The sequence below is a fragment of the Protomyctophum bolini genome (genome assembly GCF_963924005.1).
Source record: "Protomyctophum bolini genome assembly, chromosome: 13".
NCBI classification, from domain to species: domain Eukaryota; kingdom Metazoa; phylum Chordata; class Actinopteri; order Myctophiformes; family Myctophidae; genus Protomyctophum; species Protomyctophum bolini.
The window spans coordinates 44137452-44161469 of NC_137874.1; the positions used below are offsets into that span (position 1 = coordinate 44137452).

Below are 24018 nucleotides of genomic sequence, written 5' to 3' on the forward strand. Positions count from 1 at the left end.
TGATGGCCTCGACTCGTTGTGACGGTGATAACTGATGGCCTAAACGTGGAGTATGATTGGTCAGGCTTTGGAGAGTCACTTCCTGACGTGTAAATCCAGATCAATCAGGACGACGGACGGACGGACGATGTTCCCTCCATTGTAGGCCCCTCCTCCTCCTCCTCCTCCTCATTGGCTGCCAGTTTCCCTCCTCCTCCTCCTCTGATTGGCCAGTTTCTTAAAATGGGGTTGGTTGGTCATCAGGTCCGCCTCGTCCTCTGATTGGTCAGTTTCTTAAAATGGGGTTGGTCATCAGGGGCTGAAAAGAGGGAGGAGTTGATCTGAGCCAATGAGGAGACCAGACGAGATTTTTCATTTCATTTATTCCTTCTTTTCTTTCTTCCATTTTTCTTCCTTTTTTCCTCCTTTCTTTCCTTCCTTCCTTCCTTCCTTCCTTGTTCTCTCTCTGTCTAAAAGGTGGACAAAATGTTGTGTGCCGTTACGCCTGCATGGCGGCCATCTTGAGCGCTCTGTGTTAACCACAGTGAACCTGCATGGCGGCCATCTTGAGTGCTCTGTGTTAACCACAGTGAACCTGCATGGCGGCCATCTTGAGTGCTCTGTGTTAACCACAGTGAACCTGCATGGCGGCCATCTTGAGCGCTCTGTGTTAACCACAGTGAACCTGCATGGCGGCCATCTTGAGTGCTCTGTGTTAACCACAGTGAACCTGCATGGCGGCCATCTTGAGTGCTCTGTGTTAACCACAGTGAACCTGCATGGCGGCCATCTTGAGTGCTCTGTGTTAACCACAGTGAACCTGCATGGCGGCCATCTTGAGTGCTCTGTGTTAACCACAGTGAAGATGCTGTCATCACAGGACAACTGTTAAAACGGTAAAACTATTCCAATACATTCAAACGAAAAACAATCAGTAAAATATATAGAAAGAAAGAAATCCAATCCAAACATGGATGTTGTTGGATTTTTTTTATGAATGGATTTTTTTATGAATGTTTCCACCAAAGTATGATGCTCAGTTGATGACCAGTCAGAGACACTGGCCTGCCTGCCTCAGCAACTGACAACACATGCAAAATGGACAGTCATATTACTGTGCGTGTGTGTGTGTGTGTGTGTGTGTGTGCGCGCGTACCATAATTGTAGTGACCACCACGGTTCTGTTCTCCAGCCCAGACATGCCGTTGGTGTGTGCATGTGCGTGTATGTGTGCGTGCGTGCGTGTGTGTGTGTGCGCGTGCGTGTGTGTGCGCGTGCGTGCGTGTGCGCGTGCGTGCGTGTGTGTGTGTGCGTACCATAATTGTAGTGACCACCACGGTTCTGTTCTCCAGTCCAGACGTGTCGTTGGGAAGCAGAGGGTTCTCTTGGATCAGAACCAGCTTGTCGGCATCGTTCCAGTAGCCCATCTGGAGAGAGGGCAAAGGTCACATGCATTAACACACACACAATTTACAATTTAGGCATTTAGCAGACGCTCTTAATCCAGAGCGACTTACATTAAGCAAGAACAAAAAGCATGGGAATACATCACATAAAGACATTTATCATGAAACATGCGTAAGCTAAGAAAGTAACAGTGGAATATCTATAATGAAACTATACATATAAGCTATACATCTATACTACTATGCTACACATATGTACTATGACGTGCTATGACTACATACAATGCACTTATGCTGTCTACATAACATGCTATAAGTCTGTATCAAATGCTATCTAAGTCTACAGAATTGCTATCTAAGGGGGTAAGTGCTATGGGCCATGATGGAGTCTGAAAAGGTGGGTTTTCAGACTACGGCGGAAGATTGGGAGTGATGCTGCAGTTCTGACTGCAATGGGAAGTGCATTCCACAGTTTTGGAGCCAGAAGGGAGAAGAGTTTGGGACGTGTGGAGCGTTGTCCCGGCGTTTTTAGTGAGGGTACTTCCAGCTTCCCTGCGTTGGCTGATCTGAGTGAGCGGGAGGGTTTGTAGGGTTCGATCATACTTGCAAGATATGGGGGAGCCATACCTTTGGTTGCTTTGAATGCCAGCATCAGAGTTTTGTATTCTGTGCGGGCAGCGACCGGGAGCCAGTCGCATACGCATCTATAGCAGGGCATTCTCTATGCATCTATAGCAGGGCATTCTCAACGTTTCGGGCTGGGGCCCCCTGGGGACCCCCGGGGACCCCAGGAAAGGCTCCATCCATGTCTAAGTCATTCTTAAGGGGTGCACCACTACATTTTTAAAGTTATGGAGCTCCGTCCCTGGTCAGACAAAAAGGTGACGTCATTTGTTTACCAGAGGAGTCACCATGGAGACGTTGATGGTGATGTTTGTTTACCAAAGGAGTCACCATGGAGACGATGATGGTGATGATGTTGTTCACCTCATATGTACTATCTGGGATCTTTAACCCGGCTCGAAGGACCAAAATAGTACCGTTGCTATCCCATACTACTAAGATGCTATCCCCGCTTTGGCATGCTATGCATCTATCCATCTGTCTGCAGTGACGTTCCATCTGTCTGCAGTGACGTTCCATCTGTTGTCTGCAGTGACGTTCCATCTGTCTGCAGTGACGTTCCATCTGTCTGCAGTGACGTTCCATCTGTCTGCAGTGACGTTCCATCTGTCTGCAGTGATGTTGTCGATGCCGTAGCTGCCATTTTTACTTTTCCTCGTATACAGTACCATTAACTGTTTATTTTAATTTTAATCAGACCTACTTATGCATATTAGGAATCTGCAGTGATAGCAGGAATATATTTGATATCTGACCTGGTTCTATCGTCACTTTCCTGAAATAAATGTGAACCTGTGATGTTGTGCGTGTTTCTTTACAGCGCGGTGATCAAACCTTTATATAGACGTGTCTGAATTAATGAATCGGCATTAATTCAGTGTTATTGTTGTGAACGCAGTGAGCACTTACTATGAGACCTAGCAGATCATGTCTGTCTGTGTGTGTGTCTGTCTGTCTGTCTGTCTGTCTGTCCGTGTGTCCCCCCTTTGTGCCCATATATGGAGCTGAGTGATTTGTTTGTGATTGATGCAACACACTCCATATTTGGACGTATAGCTGCTTTGGGGACTCCTTATATGGTTATGGCTAAGTTAAAAACTTAACTTAAAAAAAGAATAACTTAAATCTTAAAAAAACCCAAATATGTACGAGCTGCGTTGGCTTCCCGTGGTTGCGCGTCTTACTGGTATAACACAGTGTACAGTGTACACTGAGTTATACCAGTAAGACAGTAAGTACACTATGCTGCCTGGCAGGTTTAAGACAGCGTGACGTTTATAAATGTCCTCAGACAGATTCCGTACGTCACACACAGCCAAGCGCGCCAGCTGGCTCCCGATTGGCTGTCCCAGGACACCAGCGAGGCTGCCAGCTGGCTCCTGATTGGCTGTTCCCGAGCCAGGAGGAGGAGGAAGCCGGGGAGGCAGTGGAAGAGGAGGTGCGAGGAGGGAGGTGTGGAACGTTGGGCATTCTAGGCGATCTACAAGCCCATGAGGTGTGGCTTCAATGCATGCTGTGAGCTTGTAGATCAGGGCTGGGCAATTTTCACTCTCACTCCAGAGGGCCACTATAGTTCCACTCTCACTCCAGAGGGCCACTATAGTTCCACACTCACTCCAGAGGGCCACTATAGTTCCACACACACTCCAGAGGGCCACTATAGTTCCAAACTCACTCCAGAGGGCCACTATAGTTCCACACTCACTCCAGAGGGCCACTATAGTTCCACACTCACTCCAGAGGGCCACTATAGTTCCACTCTCACTCCAGAGGGCCACTATAGTTCCACACTCACTCCAGAGGGCCACTATAGTTCCACACACACTCCAGAGGGCCACTATAGTTCCACACTCACTCCAGAGGGCCACTATAGTTCCACACTCACTCCAGAGGGCCACTATAGTTCCACACTCACTCCAGAGGGCCACTATAGTTCCACTCTCACTCCAGAGGGCCACTATAGTTCCACACTCACTCCAGAGGGCCACTATAGTTCCACACTCACTCCAGAGGGCCACTATAGTTCCACACTCACTCCAGAGGGCCACTATAGTTCCACACTCACTCCAGAGGGCCACTATAGTTCCACTCTCACTCCAGAGGGCCACTATAGTTCCACACTCACTCCAGAGGGCCACTATAGTTCCACACTCACTCCAGAGGGTCACTATAGTTCCACACTCACTCCAGAGGGCCACTATAGTTCCACACTCACTCCAGAGGGCCACTATAATTCCACACACACTCCAGAGGGCCACTATAGTTCCACACTCACTCCAGAGGGCCACTATAGTTCCACACTCACTCCAGAGGGCCACTATAGTTCCACACTCACTCCAGAGGGCCACTATAGTTCCACACACACTCCAGAGGGCCACTATAGTTCCACACTCACTCCAGAGGGCCACTATAGTTCCACACTCACTCCAGAGGGCCACGTTGCATATTACTGTCATAGCAAAAATAGCCGATCTACAAGCTCAAAACGCATCGCACTGCGACGTGTTTTGAGCTTGTAGATCAGCTATTTTTGAGTTTGAGTTGAAATGCTGAATTAATATTTGCCATTTTTTTGATTGAATCCTAAAAAGGAATATTTTTATTTAATTCCAAATGCATTGAGTTATAGTTATGTTAACTTTATGAACTAAATACAAATACATTGGACATTGGACTGGGGGCCACATGATATTAACCTGAGGGCCACATTAAGTGAAGGTGGGGGCCACATGTTGATCTTAACCTGAGGGCCACATTAAGTGAAGGTGGGGGCCACATGTTGATATTAACCTGAGGGCGGTGGGGGCCACATGTGGCCCCCGGGCCGCCAGTTGATATTAACCTGAGGGCCACATTAAGTGAAGGTGGGGGCCTCATGTGGCCCCCAGGCCACTAGTTGATATTAACCTGAGGGCCACATTAAGTGAAGGTGGGGGCCTCATGTGCCCCCCAGGCCACTAGTTGATATTAACCTGAGGGCCACATTAAGTGAAGGTGGGGGCCGTGTGTGGCCACCAGTTGCCCACGTATGCTGTAGTTATAGAAGGAGGCGTGGCTTCCCTCCATGCTGTGATATTGTAGATCTGTTATTTATTTAACCAGCGAAGCATAAATCAGAGCTTAAGCTGTCTGTCTGTTGAGATGTAGCGATGGTTGATGACCACAGGGGGGCGCCAGAACCCCCTGGAATGCACACACGCGCAGGCACGCAGATGGACGGACACACGGACGGACGGACACACACACACAGCTCCTCCGTGCGGTGTCCTGACAGGAACCCTGCTGTGATTGGCTACGAGGCCAAAAAGCATCCGGTTGATTGATGGGTGCCCCCATGGTGCCCCCCCCCCCCTTACCACAGAGAAACATCTCATCCCCTCGCTCTCCATCACTCTGTCTATGTCTCTCTCTCTCTCTCTCTCTCTCTCTCTCTCTCTCTCTGTCCCTCTCTCTCTCTGTCCCTCTCCCTCTCTGTCCCTCTCCCTCTCCCTCTCTGTCTCTCTCTCTCTCTGTCTCTCTCTCTCTCTCTCTCTCTCTCTCAACCCTGGACACATTCTAAATATGCCCCTAAATATTGTACTGAGCAAATGGACTGTTGAGGGTCTTACCCGTCGCGGTCCGTTGGGCTTCAGCTCGAACACGTCCATGGTGTAGTTCACCCTCCGTCCATACTGGTCAAACTGGACGTTACCCGTCAGGCCCTGCAGCGCCACCTAGAGGACAGGATGAACAGTGTTAATAACCTGCAGCGCCACCTAGAGGACAGGAGGAACAGTGTTAATAACCTGCAGCGCCACCTAGAGGACAGGAGGAACAGTGTTAATAACCTGCAGCGCCACCTACAGGACAGGAGGAACAGTAATAATAATTATAATTTCTAATATAAAATAATTTCTATATTAGTTATGTATTTATTTAAAGCTCTCAAAGGTGTGATCCAGGGACCCTCATGGTTCCTTGAGGGGGCTGATCTAGATCCACACGTGAGCTTGTAAATCGGCTAGTTGAACTATTCAAAAATGTTTTTGTTTCAAAATAAATTTGTTTATAAACATTTGGGATTTGTTTACAAACATTTGGTAGTTGTTTACAAACATTTGGGATTTGTTTATGAACTATTGGTAATTTGTTTTTGAGGGGTGCGTTTCATATCGATGCCCTGGGTGGGTGGGGGCTCTCCCCTGCTTTAGGGTGTGTTTCATATCGGTTCTTCTCACCTGTCTGAGGGTGCACTCCATATCGGTTCTTCTCACCTGTTTGAGGGTGCGCTCCATGTCGATGCCCTGGTTCCAGGGAGCCGCGGGATTGGCCAGACAGTCTCCGGCGTTGCCGCGTCTGGAGATGTCGACCTTCTGCCGTCGCAGGTTCCTGAAGGCCTCGGCCATCACCATCACGCCGTCGTACGTCAGAGCCGAGGTGTACTGAGGAAGAGGAAGATGCTATGATGAAGATACACCCCGATATGAACCAGAGCCTTACATATGGACAGAGTTACGCAAACAGCCTTCACTTCATGGGGCTTCAGTCCAATGGAGGCTCTCCTACATAGACTTCTATTGGCTTCAGTCCAATGGAGGCTCTCCTACATAGACTTCTATTGGCTTCAGTCCAATGGAGGCTCTCCTACATAGACTTCTATTGGCTTCAGTCCAATGGAGGCTCTCCTACATAGACTTCTAAGGGCTTCAGTCCAATGGAGGCTCTCCTACATATAGACATCTATTGGCTTCAGTCCAATGGAGGCTCTACTACATGGACTTCTATTGGCTTCAGTCCAATGGAGGCTCTCCTACATAGACTTCTATTGACCGAAATAGGCAGAAATGCATTGGACTCACTGGGCAACAGCCCAGCTTTAATGATCTTAAACCCCATTCTTTTAGATGTTTTTTTTAGTAATAGTACAACATAAACATTACAGAGACTGCAATACTTTAAAACAGTTGTCATGTTGCACACATGATTAAAATAGCTCTTATTTACTCCGCCCTCGTTGAAAACAATGTATTTCCAACTCCAGCTTGTCTCAGTTCAGGCTGCATTAGAACAGCGCTCGGTTTCTGCCCCCTCAATGTCCTAACTCTTCTATTAGATGGCTCTGGGTTTCTGCCCCCTCAATGTCGTAACTCTTCTATTAGATGGCTCTGGGTTTCTGCCCCCTCAATGTTGTAACTCTTCTATTAGATGGCTCTGGGTTTCTGCCCCCTCAATGTCCTAACTCTTCTATTAGATGGCTCTGGGTTTCTGCCCCTTCAATGTCGTAACTCTTCTATTAGATGGCTCTGTCCTGAACCTAACCCTGACCTTTGGACACCTCAAGTGTCCAAAAATACTCCACAGACCCGACCGGCAAAAACAACAGGAGCAGCAGGGGACTAGTAGACACCGCCATTACACTCCAATGGACTTTACGCTGCGCCTCCACGGACCTCTAAATGTGACCAGATTTGACTGAAAGCCTGCCATGGCGCAAATTCCAGCTTTTCACCAGAGGAGAAAGACTTTCAGTTTTTTGTTTTTTATAAAATGAGTTAATATCACAGGCAGACTCTTCACATACTAGAGCATGTCTGAAATAAGTGTCAGAGCTGAAATAGACATGACATGTAGATATGAAATAAATGCTTAAACATGTAGCTATAGGTGTAATGTTAGAGACCGCAGAAGACATGTAAATATGAAATAAATGCTTAAACATGTAGCTAGGTGTAATGTTAGAGACCACAGAAGACATGTAAATATGAAATAAATGCTTAAACATGTAGCTAGGTGTAATGTTAGAGACCACAGAAGTGAACCTTTTCAAGTCTGTTTTCTCAACTCAGCTGTTTATCTGCAAGACATTACTCTATAAGCCACATCTCCTAAACCGGTGGGTCAAACTGAACAACCAATATGTCAAATTGAAGCTAGGATTCCCTACTTTCACGTGACATGAAAAAACTAAAATTCTAAAAAAATCCAATGGCAGTCTCTCAGAAAAATGTAGTCACAAATACTTCTTGAACGTCTTATTCAGGACCTCTAAAGGCTCTTATGTAGTTATTAGTCCGGACTGTACGACCACCTCCGCCATCACTGAGGAGGGGTATCTTCTTCATATATTTTTTATCCCACAATTTTGTAACCCATTTTTCACCCCTGTGCCAATCATCTACTGTGATCCTGGGCTCTACACACCCTCCGCCAACCTGGGGAGAGCAACGGACTTAACTCATGCTCCCTTCATGCCTGAGTGTCCAAGTTGCTCTTTTACACCTGACAGGGGGGAGTTTCCCTGGTTGGACGTAGCGCGTGGAAGGAACACGTTATTCCAACCAGTTCCTTTCCCCTCCATCAGGCGCCCCGGCTGGCCAGGGGGAGGAGTTTAGAGACCAGGATTACTGCATGTTTTTGTGAGAGTACCTACCCTAGGGGACACGGGGAGAACATGCAAACTCCACACAGAAAGGCCCTATCGCCAACCCTGCCTTCGGGTATGGGCACTGATGACGCGGAGGAGTCTATCTATGAAATAGAATGGAAGCGAACGGTGGCAGGAGCTGAACTATCGCTAGCGCCATCTAGCTGTCTAAGAGTTCAAATGATAAAAGAAATGGCAACGACAACGTAACTGGTCTAACTCATGAGACATCAGTTAAACTCGTGAATGGGAGGGAAAGTGTTAAATCACAACAAGTTGTCTCAAGACACTTTAGATAGAGAGCAGAAAACCAACAGAGATCCAGTCAGGGAGGGATCTCAGTACCTTGGGCGGGCTGTCAGAACCAGGGTACTCCCTCTGGTCCAGTTTGTTCCAGGGTTAGGGGTTCCTACCTTGGGCGGGCTGTCAGAACCAGGGTACTCCCTCTGGTCCAGTTTGTTCCAGGGTTAGGGGTTCGTACCTTGGGCGGGCTGTCAGAACCAGGGTACTCCCTCTGGTCCAGTTTGTTCCAGGGTTAGGGGTTCCTACCTTGGGCGGGCTGTCAGAACCAGGGTACTCCCTCTGGTCCAGTTTGTTCCAGGGTTAGGGGTTCGTACCTTGGGCGGGCTGTCAGAACCAGGGTACTCCCTCTGGTCCAGTTTTGTTACAGGGTTAGGGGTTCGTACCTTGGGCGGGCTGTCAGAACCAGGGTACTCCCTCTGGTCCAGTTTGTTCCAGCGCTGCATCAGTTTGATCACCATGGGGTTACTGAAGTCCACCAGCTGGAAGCCGGTCACGTTGGCTCCTCCGTGCATAAACCGCTCCAGGTTGATGTCCTTGAAACCCTGAGGGGCGAGAGAGGGGGAGGGAGGGAGGGGGGCGAGAGAGGGGGAGGGGGGGAGGGCGAGAGAGGGGGGGAGGGAGGGGGGAGGGAGGGAGGGGAAGGGGATGGGGGAGGAGGGAGGGGGGAGAGTTAGTTAGTTAGTTAGTTTCATTTATTGTCCACGTGTGGAAATTCGTCTTCGGTCTCAAAAAGTAAAAAACAAACGGTTACAACAACAGCAACAACACTTAACACAATTATTTTCACATGGCAAAAAAGTGCAGGACAACAGTGGCAGATACATTGGAAAAACAAACAAATCTAGCGAGACATGGTATAATTTAGTGCCTTAATGGCATTTGGTATGAAAGAATTTTTAAAAATGTTATGGTTAGCTCTTGGTACTTTGTACCGTCTACCAGAGGGAAGTAGTTCTAACTCCCTGCAGAGTGGATGAGAGGAGGTCGTTTGCTATCTTGATAGCTTTTTTACGAAGTACCTCCTTGTAGATAGGGGGAGAAGGGATAAAGAATAAGTTTCGTTGGATACGATTCTGTCCACAATGCCATGCTGCATTGATGTCGTTACCATTAGGAGAGATAACAACTCTTCTACATTCTCTAACTGTGACTCTAATTCAGGTGTGTTACAATCGTCAACGTCTTGAGAGTCTTTGGACCCCGCACGCCGCACGGGTCCATTTGGTTTCATTTCACGCTCTCATTCAATAATTTAAGATCTATCATCAGGGATCATTTGGTTACCAACTCTCCATCATTTAGCTGCATGCAGGGGACCACCTGGAACCCCCTCAGGGACCACTGGTGGAAAACCACAGACTTAACCCATTCTGACCGGGAACCCATTTTGGTCTTAGCATCCTGTTATGCTTTAGCTATTGAAAAATAGCAGATCTACAAGCTCATAGCTATATCTACGAGCTTGTAGATCTGCTATTTTTTGAAAAATCGAAGAACGACTGACATTTTTAGAATCTGATCTCAGGTCAGAATGGGTTAATCAGACCAGTGTGTGTCCAGTGGAAACCTCGTATGAATCTGATCTCAGGTCAGAATGGGTTAATCAGACCAGTGTGTGTCCAGTGGAAACCTCGTATGAATCTGATCTCAGGTCAGAATGGGTTAAAAGGCCAACGTGTGCCTAATTGTCCTCTGTAGAGTACCGAGGTCCATGACGTCACTCGCTCATCCTCTGTAGAGTACCGAGGTCCATGACGTCACTCGCTCATCCTCTGTAGAGTACCGAGGTCCATGACGTCACTCGCTCATCCTCTGTAGAGTACCGAGGTCCATGACGTCACTCGCTCATCCTCTGTAGAGTACCGAGGTCCATGACGTCACTCGCTCATCCTCTGTAGAGTACCGAGGTCCATGACGTCACTCGCTCATCCTCTGTAGAGTACCGAGGTCCATGACGTCACTCGCTCATCCTCTGTAGAGTACCGAGGTCCATGACGTCACTCGCTCATCCTCTGTAGAGTACCGAGGTCCATGACGTCACTCGCTCATCCTCTGTAGAGTACCGAGGTCCATGACGTCACTCGCTCATCCTCCGAGTCGCCCCAGGACATTTCTCAGTGGAGAATAACATCGACTCAACTTAGAATCGTCTCATATAGGAACTGTGGTCCAAAAAATAAACAAGCTGTCTCTGCGATATTGTCGTGGAGGAATCTCGGTATTGTCTACGACAATTATTTGATACAGACCGTTTCTGGTGAAGATTGTATTAACTCAGTGGCAGTAACATTAGTATTATATAGTATTATATATATAATATTAGCAGTAACATCAGCGTTCTATCACCGTCAGTTGATTCTTCACATCCATACGAGTCAAACCGCTGGGATAGTTTGTTTATTTTTACTATTTTGCTAAACATTTTTGAATAGTTAAAATGGTCAGTCTAGCTCACAACGTGTCAATGTACACTGGCTAGTTGAACTATTCAAAGAAGTTTAGGGGGGTTAGCAGTGACGGAAATGGAGCCCATAGTGTTGTACACTTGTGAAAGAAGCATTGTGTGTTTTCTACAATACACAGTCCGCTACGTATGGGTCAAACCCAGCTGTCTCTGTTTGAACTACGTATGGGTCACACCCAGCTGTCTCTGTTTTAACTACATATGGGTCACACCCAGCTGTCTCTGTTTTAACTACATATGGGTCACACCCAGCTGTCTCTGTTTTAACTACATATGGGTCACACCCAGCTGTCTCTGTTTTAACTACATATGGGTCACACCCAGCTGTCTCTGTTTTAACTACATGTGGGTCACACCCAGCAGTCTGTTTTAACTACATATGGGTCACACCCAGCAGTCTGTTTTAACTACATATGGGTCACACCCAGCAGTCTGTTTTAACTACATATGGGTCACACCCAGCAGTCTGTTTTAACTACATATGGGTCACACCCAGCAGTCTGTTTTAACTACATATGGGTCACACCCAACAGTCTGTTTTAACTACATATGGGTCACACCCAGCAGTCTGTTTTAACTACATATGGGTCACACCCAACAGTCTGTTTTAACTACATATGGGTCACACTCAGCAGTCTCTGTTTCCACAAAATAATAGAAAATGGTCGATGAGGACCCGGCTCGATAAGCCTGATCGATAAGGTGCTCCTTATCAATAAAATTAACAAGCTCCATCCACAGTAGCAGGTCAGTCTGTGACGTCAGTCATCTACGACACACCAACTTGGCCTACATGTGACATCATGTCTACGTCACACGTAGGCCCGCTGACCTATATAAGTGCTGACCCACACAGTAGGACTGCAATCCTTCAAGTCATTCATTGAAGGAATTCAGGACTGCATTATTGTACAGGGAGAAACCTATAAACTACTGTGAGAAATGCTTTGTTGGACGGTGCACCTAAAAGGGCTTCCAGAGTATGATGCTGCTGTAGCAGTGGACCACAAAGTGTACTGCTTTAGAGGAGACTTTATCGAGTCAGAGCGTCGGACTGAAGTGCATGTCTTCAATTCACTGTCTTTATGCTGGACCAATTTTACCCCAGAGAGACATAGAAGAGGACAACGCCCCCTTGAGGTTCACACCATGAAAACCAGCCGCACAGCTGTGCTGATCGACCCTTTCATCTACATCTGGGGGGGAAGGACTGACACAGGGAACTACAGCAAGGTGCTTTATGCATTTGATGTCGACGACCACAGAATGCTCACTCCCAAGGTTTCTGGGACCGTTCCACAGGGGAGGTACGGCCACTCAGCCTGTGTTGTTTTGAAGGTCATGTTTATCTATGGAGGCTGGACTGAGAATAGTATCACTAATGACATCTACAAGTTGGACACAACCACAATGGTCTGGTCTGTAATTAACACCAGAGGAACTCCACCTCCTGCTTCATCACATCACTCTGCTACCATCAACGGGACAAAGATGTTTATATTTGGGGGATGGGGGAGCGGGCGCTACTTAAACAACCTCAGAGTGTTTGACACAGAGACCAACAGCTGGCTGGACACGCCTTCTCCACAGCTTCTTTCAGAAGGACGTTGCGGTCATTCAGCCTTTACCTACAATGGAGAGCTGTACATATTTGGTGGCAGGAACTATAACCAGGACTTCTATGATCTGTGGAAATTCAGTCCAGAGACCTTCACCTGGAAGAAGGTTGAGTCCAAAGGGAATGTTCCATGTTTAAACAGAACATGGAGTCACATGGTATTCTGTTGCATGGTGGGAGATCGTATCATCCTCTTTGGAGCAGACAACAGACCAGGTGACCTGTATGTCTTAGACTTGAGTCCTAGCCTCAAGACATTATGCAAGCTGGCAGTTATTCAGTACGGTCTGGATCAGTCTGAACTCCCACACAACATCAGGTGGGAACTGGCAGCCATGACTACCAACACCCAATAGAAGAAAATAACAGCCCACAAAAAAGAAAGACACAAGTTATAAGGAGGGAAAAAAAGAAAAAATACAGCTGGTAGCAACACTGCCCTCCACAGCCAGAGTTGATTATTTTTTTAAACATCACAGACAAACAAACATAGAAAGAACAATGTACCCCCCCCCCAAGACAAAGGCACAACAGGACAAAGAATAAAATTAGACATGAAACAATAAATAAATACATAAAAACACAGGCCACATCATGGGTCACAGACACAGGGCTACATTTTCGCCTATTTTTACTATTTTGCTAAACATTTTTGAATAGTTAAAATGGTCAGTCTAGCTCACAACGTGTCAATGTACACTGGCTAGTTGAACTATTCAAAGAAGTTTAGGGGGGTTAGCAGTGACGGAAATGGAGCCCATAGTGTTGTACACTTGTGAAAGAAGCATTGTGTGTTTTCTACAATACACAGTCCGCTACGTATGGGTCACACCCAGCTGTCTCTGTTTTAACTACATATGGGTCACACCCAGCAGTCTGTTTTAACTACATATGGGTCACACTCAGCAGTCTGTTTTAACTACATATGGGTCACACCCAGCAGTCTGTTTTAACTACATATGCGTCACACCCAACAGTCTCTGTTTTAACTACATATGGGTCACACCCAACAGTCTCTGTTTTAACTACATATGGGTCACACCCAACAGTCTGTTTTAACTACATATGGGTCACACTCAGCAGTCTGTTTTAACTACATATGGGTCACACCCAGCTGTCTGTTTTAACTACATATGGGTCACACCCAGCAGTCTCTGTTTTAACTACATATGGGTCACACTCAGCAGTCAGTTTTAACTACATATGGGTCACACTCAGCAGTCTGTTTTAACTACATATGGGTCACACTCAGCAGTCTGTTTTAACTACATATGGGTCACACCCAGCAGTCTGTTTTAACTACATATGGGTCACACCCAGCAGTCTCTGTTTTAACTACATATGGGTCACACCCAGCAGTCTGTTTTAACTACATATGGGTCACACCCAGCTGTCTGTTTTAACTACATATGGGTCACACCCAGCTGTCTGTTTTAACTACATATGGGTCACACCCAGCTGCCTCTGTTTTAACTACATATGGGTCACACCCAACAGTCTGTTTTAACTACATATGGGTCACACCCAGCAGTCTCTGTTTTAACTACATATGGGTCACACCCAACATTCTGTTTTAACTACATATGGGTCACACCCAGCAGTCTCTGTTTTAACTACATATGGGTCACACTCAGCAGTCTCTGTTTCCACAAAATAATAGAAAATGGTTGATGAGGACCCGGCTCGATAAGCCTGATCGATAAGGTGCTCCTTATCAATAAAATTAACAAGCTCCATCCACAGTAGCAGGTCAGTCTGTGACGTCAGTCATCTACGACACACCAACTTGGCCTACATGTGACATCATGTCTATGTCACACGTAGGCCCGCTAACCTATATAAGTGCTGACCCACACAGTAGGACTGCAATCCTTCAAGTCATTCATTGAAGGAATTCAGGACTGCATTATTGTACAGGGAGAAACCTATAAACTACTGTGAGAAATGCTTCGTTGGACGGTGCACCTAAAAGGGCTTCCAGAGACACCGTATGATGCTGCTGTAGCAGTGGACCACAAAGTGTACTGCTTTAGAGGAGACTTTATCGAGTCAGAGCGTCGGACTGAAGTGCATGTCTTCAATACACTGTCTTTATGCTGGACCAAGTTGCCCCCAGAGACACCTGGAAGAGGACAACGCCCCCTTGAGGTTCACACCATGCTCATCAGCCGCACAGCTGTTCTGATCGACCCTTTCATCTACATCTGGGGGGGAGTGACTGACACAAGGAACTACAGCACGGTGCTTTATGCATTTGATGTCGACGACCACAGAATGCTCACACCCAAGGTTTCTGGGACCGTTCCACAGGAGAGGTACGGCCACTCAGCCTGTGTTGTTGGGAAGGTCATGTTTATCCATGGAGGCTGGAATGAGAATAGTATCACTAATGACATCTACAAGATGGACACCACCACGATGATCTGGTCTGAAATTAACACCAGAGGAACTCCACCTCATGCTTTATCACATCACTCTGCCACCATCATTGGGACAAAGATGTTTGTATTTGGGGGCTGGGGGTGCTACAACACCGTCAGGGTGTTTGACACAGAGATGAACCAATGGATGAACACGCCTTCTGCACAGCCTCTTCCAGAAGGACGCTACAGTCATTCAGCCTTTTCCTAAAATGGAGAGCTGTACATATTTGGTGCAGGCATGAAGAATAACCAGGACTTCAATGATATGTGGAAATTCAATCCAGCAACCTTCACCTGGAAGAAGGTTGAGTCCAAAGGGAATGTTCCATGTTTAAGAACTTGGAGTCACGTGGTATTCTGTTGCATGGTGGGAGATCGTATCATCTTCTTTGGAAGATATAGATCATCAAACACCACAGCCTATGGTGACCTGTATGTCTTAGACTTGAGTCCTGGTCTGAAAACCTTATGCAAGCTGGCAGTTATTCAGTACGGTCTGGATCAGTCTGAACTCCCACACAACATCAGGTGGGAACTGGCAGCCATGACTACCAACACCCAATAGAAGAAAATAACAGCCCACAAAAAAGAAAGACACAAGTTATAAGGAGGGAAAAAAGGAAAAATACAGCTGGTAGCAACACTGCCCTCCACAGCCAGAGTTGATTATTTTTTTAAACATCACAGACAAACAAACGTAGAAGCAACAATGTACCCCCCCCCCCCCCCCCCCTTCAAGACAAAGGCACAACAGGACAAAGAATAAAATTAGACATGAAACAATAAATAAATACATAAAAACACAGGCCACATCATGGGTCACAGACACAGGGCTCCATTTTCGCCTATTTTTACTATTTTGCTAAACATTTTTGAATAGTTAAAATGGTCAGTCTAGCTCACAACGTGTCAATGTACACTGGCTAGTTGAACTATTCAAAGAAGTTTAGGGGGGTTAGCAGTGACGGAAATGGAGCCCATAGTGTTGTACACTTGTGAAAGAAGCATTGTGTGTTTTCTACAATCCACTGTCCGCTACGTATGGGTCAAACCCAGTTGTCTCTGTTTTAACTACATATGGGTCACACCCAGCAGTCTGTTTTAACTACATATGGGTCACACCCAGCAGTCTCTGTTTTAACTACATATGGGTCACACTCAGCAGTCTGTTTTAACTACATATGGGTCACACTCAGCAGTCTGTTTTAACTACATATGGGTCACACCCAGCAGTCTCTGTTTTAACTACATATGGGTCACACTCAGCAGTCTGTTTTAACTACATATGGGTCACACTCAGCAGTCTGTTTTAACTACATATGGGTCACACCCAGCAGTCTCTGTTTTAACTACATATGGGTCACACCCAGCAGTCTGTTTTAACTACATATGGGTCACACCCAGCAGTCTGTTTTAACTACATATGGGTCACACTCAGCAGTCTGTTTTAACTACATATGGGTCACACTCAGCAGTCTGTTTTAACTACATATGGGTCACACTCAGCAGTCTCTGTTTCCACAAAATAATAGAAAATGGTCGATGAGGACCCGGCTCGATAAGCCTGATCGATAAGGTGCTCCTTATCAATAAAATTAACAAGCTCCATCCACAGTAGCAGGTCAGTCTGTGACGTAAGTCATCTATGACACACCAACTTGGTCTACATGTGACATCAAGTCTACGTCACACGTAGGCCCGCTAACCTATATAAGTGCTGACCCACACAGTAGGACTGCAATCCTTCAAGTCATTCATTCAAGGTATTCAGGACTGCATTATTTTACAGAGAGAAACCTATAAACTACTGTGAGAAATGCTTTGTTGGACGGTGCACCTAAAAGGGCTTCCAGAGTATGATGCTGCTGTAGCAGTGGACCACAAAGTGTACTGCTTTAGAGGAGACTTTATCAAGTCAGAGCGTCGGACTGAAGTGCATGTCTTCAACACACTGTCTTTATGCTGGACCGAGTTGCCCCCAGAGACACATAGAAGAGGACAACGCCCCCTACAGGTTCACCCCATGGAAACCAGCCGCACAGCTGTGCTGATCGACCCTTTCATCTACATCTGGGGGGGAAGGACTGACACAGGGAACTACAGCACGGTGCTTTATGCATTTGATGTCGACGACCACAGAATGCTCACACCCAAGGTTTCTGGGACCGTTCCACAGGGGAGGTGTGGCCACTCAGCCTGTGTTGTTGGGAAGGTCATTTTTATCTATGGAGGATGGAAGAAACTGACTGGACGCACTAACGCACCGTCACTCTGCCACCGTCATCGGGACAAAGATGTTTGTATTTGGGGGCTATGGGGGGTGGAGTCAGTACTACAAAACCATCACAGTGTTTGACACAGAGACCAACCAATGTATGAACACACTTTCTGTACAGCCTCTTCCAGAAGGACGCTACAGTCATTCAGCCTTTTCCTACAATGGAGAGCTGTACATATGTGACCAGTGCCAGTGATTTAAACCACAAGTCGGCAGTAATGAAACTTCACAATATAACGAAATGTATTCTTCTTTTTTTTTTGGTGGTTTTCGTTTTTAGCCACATTAACACAGTTGTAATGTTAAAGAATGTTTTTATTCCATCAGAAAGTCGTTTTAGTGTCATTAAGTCGTTGTAATTACGTTGCAAAAATGTCTCTATAATGAAAGACTATTTTCCGTATTTTGGGGGTGTGAACATTCCTGCACGTATTTACATAGAGCTGTTTCGATTGGCCATACCTATGTATTGTTCTCCAGTTTCACGTAGCCGATCACCGCCCATAAGTAGCAACGTGTTCAGGCTGTCAGTAAACACAACATCATTCTTGTTGTTTGTTTGTGATCATGGCTAGTAACTTTGAATTGGAACGCTTGCTTAACGCTTTAAATGGACAGGCACAAGACGATCTCCTCGGAACATTTATTTCTGATTTCATACACGCTGGCAGTCAACAGGACTTTGTGTTGTGATAACGAGGACGAGGAAGACGAGTCTGGAGGGACAGCTGGGCCGGGTGGTGTACAGGTCGGCATCGCCTCGCTTTTACTTGTACCAGAAGTCAATAATGTAGCAGTGGACACCGACCGACCAGCAGAAATGGAGAAAATAATAAACTTTGATTGCGGGTGTCATAAAAGATCAAAAGAGAACGTAGAACAGCCGCATTCGTCTTGCAGTAAACAACTCGATCCAGACATGATCTGGGAGACCCGAACAGACATGGCAGCTTTGACAAAGGACCAGAAAGACCTTGTTATTTTGGCGATTATAAAGACTTGTATGAACGACTCCGAAATGACTCAATCCACGAAGAAAGTCAACGCGAAGCGAAAGTTCAACAGATCCACATACATGGTGAACGCCATCGTGGTGTGTCGAGCTACCTTTTGCTTCATCTATGGGTGAGTTTCATTATCATCTTGTATATATTCAGGATCTAGTCTCTGAAATCAGTCTGTTTATGAGTTTATGAGTTTGTTTTAAGTAAGACTGATACATGATGCAGTAGCGTTTTAATTTGCAGTGTGTTGTTAGCGTTAGCGCTGTTTATAACAACATCCGGTATAGAGCGGATACGGAAACGTTTGTGTGCGTGTATGTATGTTTATGTTTAAGTGGGTGGGCTCTAGACCGGATCCAAGCGCTGAACAGTAAATAGAGTCCAGGCATACTAACGTTGTTAGTTAGTAACCCAGCGTTTGTGTTGTTTTTGTTCAGGATCAGCAGCACCCTTCTAAATGCAATTAAGCGACACTACAAGGAGAATGGTATCACTCCACGGCAGAGGAAAAAGACTCCCAGAACGAACAAGAAGTTTCTGACTAAAGAGGACATCACATTGGTGTTGACATTCATAACAAACTATGCAGAGGTCCATGCCATATCTTTGCCTGGTCGACATCCTGGACACAAGGATTACAGCCTGAAGTTGTTGCCAAGTAATGTGACCAAAGCTGACTAAACCTTTATACTTTTTAGTCCCAGGGGAAGTGCAAATTTAAACTGTATATTTATTTAGTCACAGGGAAAGTGCAATGTTAAACTGTTAGTTGTATTTTATTCTTATGCCACTCTTATTTGTCATTGTCACAGTATGCAAATTCAAGTATGTGAAAATAAACAAACTAATTCTAATTCCCATCTCTATTTATTCTTATTCTAAGAGCCCACTTTGTTTTACTAAGTGTCCACTCAAGTCATTCTGTGCAGTTGACAGCTAAGTGGGGGGAGTGGTTAGTGAATGGGGGGAGTGTTTATGCAAGTATCTAGGCGTGGAGACAAGTATCTATTGTCACACCCATTCCTGGGCTCAGAGATGCTAAATACTTTGAAATCTTAGAATGGCAAATTATGTACTTTGGTGTTTACAGTTCAACAAATTTCAAATGGTCATATCTTCTTCATTTCCCCCCCAATTTCAATGAGCAATACATCATATGAAAGGTTACAGTGTGCAGTTTCATAATATGTAAAGAACTGAAAAATGAAAAATGCCCCCTTGTATATTAAACCACTGGCACTGGTCACATATTTGGTGGCAGGAACTATAACCAGGACTTCAATGATCTGTGGAAATTCAGTCCAGAGACCTTCACCTGGAAGAAGGTTGAGTCCAAAGGGAATGTTCCATGTTTATACTCAACAAGGAGTCACATGGTATGCTGTTGCATGGTGGGAGATCGTATCATCGTCTTTGGAGGATATAGATCATACAACACATTCAAGGATGACCTGTATGTCTTAGACTTGAGTCCTAGTCTGAAGACATTATGCAAGCTGGAAGTTATTCAGTACGGTCTGGATCAGTCTGAACTCCCACACGACATCAGGTGGGATCTGGCAGCCATGACTACCAACAGCCAATAGGAACTGGCAGCCATGACAACCAACAGCCAATAGGAACTGGCAGCCATGACTACCAACAGCGAATAGGAACTGGCAGCATTGACAACCAACAGCCAATAGGAACTGGCAGCCATGACTACCAACAGCCAATAGGAACTGGCAGCCATGACTACCAACAGCCAATAGGAAAAAAATAACGGCTCACAAAAACAGAAGGAAACTATTTAAAAGGAGGAAATAAGGGAAAAATACAGCAGGTAGCAACACTGCCCTCCACAGCATACAGCAGGGAGCAACACTGCCCTCCACAGCCAGCGAGGACTTACTATTTATTTTCCCTAAATTGAGTTACAACTAAAAATTAACTCCTTGGTGTCTGTTTTAACTTGTGGTAAAGCTTCAGAGTTTTACTCACCCGCCGCCATCAGTCGTGCTTTTTGTTCTTGCTTAATGTAAGTCGCTCTGGATTAAGAGCATCTGATAAACGACTACATTGTAAATTGTAAAGCAACCTCCTGCTGCCTCCCGTATTATGTGCAAATTCAAAACAGGTGGCAGGCCTGGTAGTACCGCCTGGTACCACCAGGTGGTACGCAGGGCCGCTGAGTGATCTCCAACGAGCACTATGACAAACAAATAAACGAAGAAATGAAGAAACACACAAATGAACACAGGTTTACTCACCAGGTTGGCCATGATGTAATGATAACCTTTCACATGTTTACCCACGCTGACGATCTGAGGAGAGAACACACACACACACACACACACACACACACACACACACACACACACACACACACACACAATCATTTAGTTGTGTCCACTAAAGAGATGAGAGTCTTCACCATATCTGGCAGAACAGATATATCTGCACAGAGACGTTTATTAGCAGATCATTTTGGCATCCCAAGTTGTTGGAAGCCTCTTACAGCCAACCTACGCACGCACACACACACACAGGCACGCACGCACACACAGGCACGCACGCACACGCGTGTGCACATGCACACAACCAGCGGATCTACATTGACACGTTGTGAGTTTGTAGATCGGCTATTTGAACTTATGAGGAACCAGGAAAGAAATGCTTCCTCATTAACGTCTATTTATCATATTCTACGATACCTGTGGAGACATCTGGTCCACGCACACACACACACACACGCACACGCGTGCGCACACGCACACAGCTGTGACCGATGCTATCCTGGAGATTTCCTGAATAATTTAACTCCATGGGATCGGAAGACACCAGCTGGCGTTCCAGTCAAGGCCACCAGGGGGAGACAAACACGTTGTAAATTAAATTGAAACACGTGAATCATCTTTAACCCATCGACTGCCACCGTTGTTTTCAGTCTGGGTCCACCCATGTGCCATAAGGGTGATTTAAAGTGTCTTATTTTATCCAAGGGGCAAAAATTACCCCGCCATGCCTCAAACCGGACGTTAGCTCACGGATACGCAGTCCGGACGACTCCTATCGCAGGAGAATCGCAGACCACCCGAGGTATGATTTTTCTGAAGCCCACCACACACCGGCTGTGTCCGCGGTGCGGCGCGACGCGGCGGACGGAGCCGGTGTGCGATACGTTCATTGAAAATAATGGAGGCGGCCGTGTCCGCGGCGCCGCGCCGCGCGGCGGACACAGCCGGTGTGTGGTGGGCTTCAGAAACCGTCTTCCATTGACATCATCGATGGGGAATACAAGCTAATAAAAACGGCAGGCTTTCTAGTCCTGAAAAGTTTCAATATTAGTTAAAAGTTGCAATATACCTATTATTATGAAGATAGGTTGAAAAGTGGTGAAGTGGTCCTTTAACCAGTCATTAATGACCATATGTGGTCGTCACCTGCTCCAGCATGTTAACGAGCCTTAACGAGCCTCACCTGCTCCAGCATGTTAACGAGCCTTAACGAGCCTCACCTGCTCCAGCATGTTGACGAGCATTAACGAGCCTCACCTGCTCCAGCATGTTAACGAGCCTGAACGAGCCTCACCTGCTCCAGCATGTTAACGAGCCTGAACGAGCCTACACCTGCTCCAGCATGTTAACGAGCCTTAACGAGCCTCACCTGCTCCAGCATGTTAACGAGCCTCACCTGCTCCAGCATGTTAACGAGCCGCTCCGCCTCCAGGTCGATCAGGAACTTCTTCTCCTGCCGTTTGTCCAGGTCGTCCAGCAGGCGCCGGTAGTTGGCGTCGTTGAAGTTCTCCACGCAGATGGCGCTCACCCTGCCAGTTGTTCTGCCCCGCCCTCTCCATGATGGCCTGGAGGATGGAGTAAACCTGGGGAGAACACGAACAGAGCTGGTTATGAACCCTGAGTAACCTGGGGAGGACACGAACAGAGCTGGTTATGAACCCTGAGTAACCTGGGGAGAACACGAACAGAGCTGGTTATGAACCCTGAGTAACCTGGGGAGAACACAAACAGAGCTGGTTATGAACCCTGTGTAACCTGGGGAGAACACGAACAGAGCTGGTTATTGAACCCTCTGTAACCTGGGAGAGAACACGAACAGAGCTGGTTATGAACCCTGAGTAACCTGGGGAGAACACGAACAGAGCTGGTTATGAACCCTGAGTAACCTGGGGGAGAACACGAACAGAGCTAGTTATGAACCCTGAGTAACCTGGGGAGAACACGAACAGAGCTGGTTATGAACCCTGAGTAACCTGGGGAGAACACGAACAGAGCTGGTTATGAACCCTGAGTAACCTGGGGAGAACACGGACAGAGCTAGTTATGAACCCTGAGTAACCTGGGGAGAACACGAACAGAGCTGGTTATAAACCCTCTGTAACCTGGGGAGAACACGGATAGAGCTAGTTATGAACCCTGTGTAACCTGGGGAGAACACGAACAGAGCTAGTTATAAACCCTGTGTAACCTGGGGAGAACAGGAACAGAGCTAGTTATAAACCCTGAGTAACCTGGGGAGAACATGGACAGAGCTAGTTATAAACCCTGAGTAACCTGGGGAGAACACGAACAGAGCTGGTTATGAACCCTGAGTAACCTGGGGAGAACACGAACAGAGCTAGTTATGAACCCTGAGTAACCTGGGGAGAACACGAACAGAGCTAGTTATGAACCCTCTGTAACCTGGGGAGAACACGAAACAGAGCTAGTTATGAACCCTCTGTAACCTGGGGAGAACACGAACAGAGCTAGTTATAAACGCTCTCCATGATGGCCTTAACACTTTCAGCGCCTCCTGCTGGCAATTTAAAATGACCGCAGGGAGCCAGGCTACATCCCCGATATAGTCACCATTATATTACCGTTAATAGAGCACCGAAGTCTGACGTCACTTTCAGTAGAGGGCGTCAGTCCCCAGGTTCATGTATTTGTTTAGTTGCATTGAAATCCCCATTGAGGCGATTTTAGATCGCCTCATATAACAACTGTGTTTGAAAAATAAACATGTCACCCCGGCCGCTTCACTCATATGGATATGAAGAATCAACTGACTGAGAGAAAACGCTAATGTTACTGCTGCTGAATTAGTTAGATTTTCGCTATAGAAGCAGACTGTATCATATATGAGTGACTGACTGTTGCAAACGATACAGAGACACCTCCCTGACAATAACGCCGAGACAGCTTGTTTATTTTTGGACCACAACGCTTATAGTAGACGATATTAAGATCACCCCATGTTATTCTCCATAGAGAAATTACTTCCGCGAACCAGGGGAATCGTCGGGATGAGCGAGTTACGTCAGGACTTCGGTGCTCTATACAGCCCCAGTCTAGCAGCCTGGGGGCGTGTCTAGCAGCATGGAAGGTTAGCATTGAGCTCCGGCTGCGTGGTTACTAACATAACCCTTACTACGCGCCATCTGACGGGTTCGGCGACCTTCCGGGGTTAAATCTTAACCCGTCATGTGACGGGGTTTGCGAGGCTGATCTGGCGTCCGTCGTGTTTTAATGATTGAT

General features: G+C 46.5%; 1 protein-coding gene across 1 annotated transcript in view; it reads right to left on the reverse strand.

Annotated features, from left to right (window-relative positions):
- Positions 1-24018, reverse strand: part of LOC308327181 (glutamate receptor 4-like) — a gene marked incomplete at both ends in the record, with an annotated part of 116975 nt that overhangs the window by 23350 nt on the left and 69607 nt on the right. Inside the window, 8 exon segments of the mRNA XM_080780398.1 lie at positions 1296-1406; positions 5618-5722; positions 6263-6430; positions 9099-9257; positions 20752-20805; positions 22175-22306; positions 22308-22358; positions 22360-22361. Coding sequence (XP_080636524.1) covers positions 1296-1406; positions 5618-5722; positions 6263-6430; positions 9099-9257; positions 20752-20805; positions 22175-22306; positions 22308-22358; positions 22360-22361 — 782 coding nt within the window.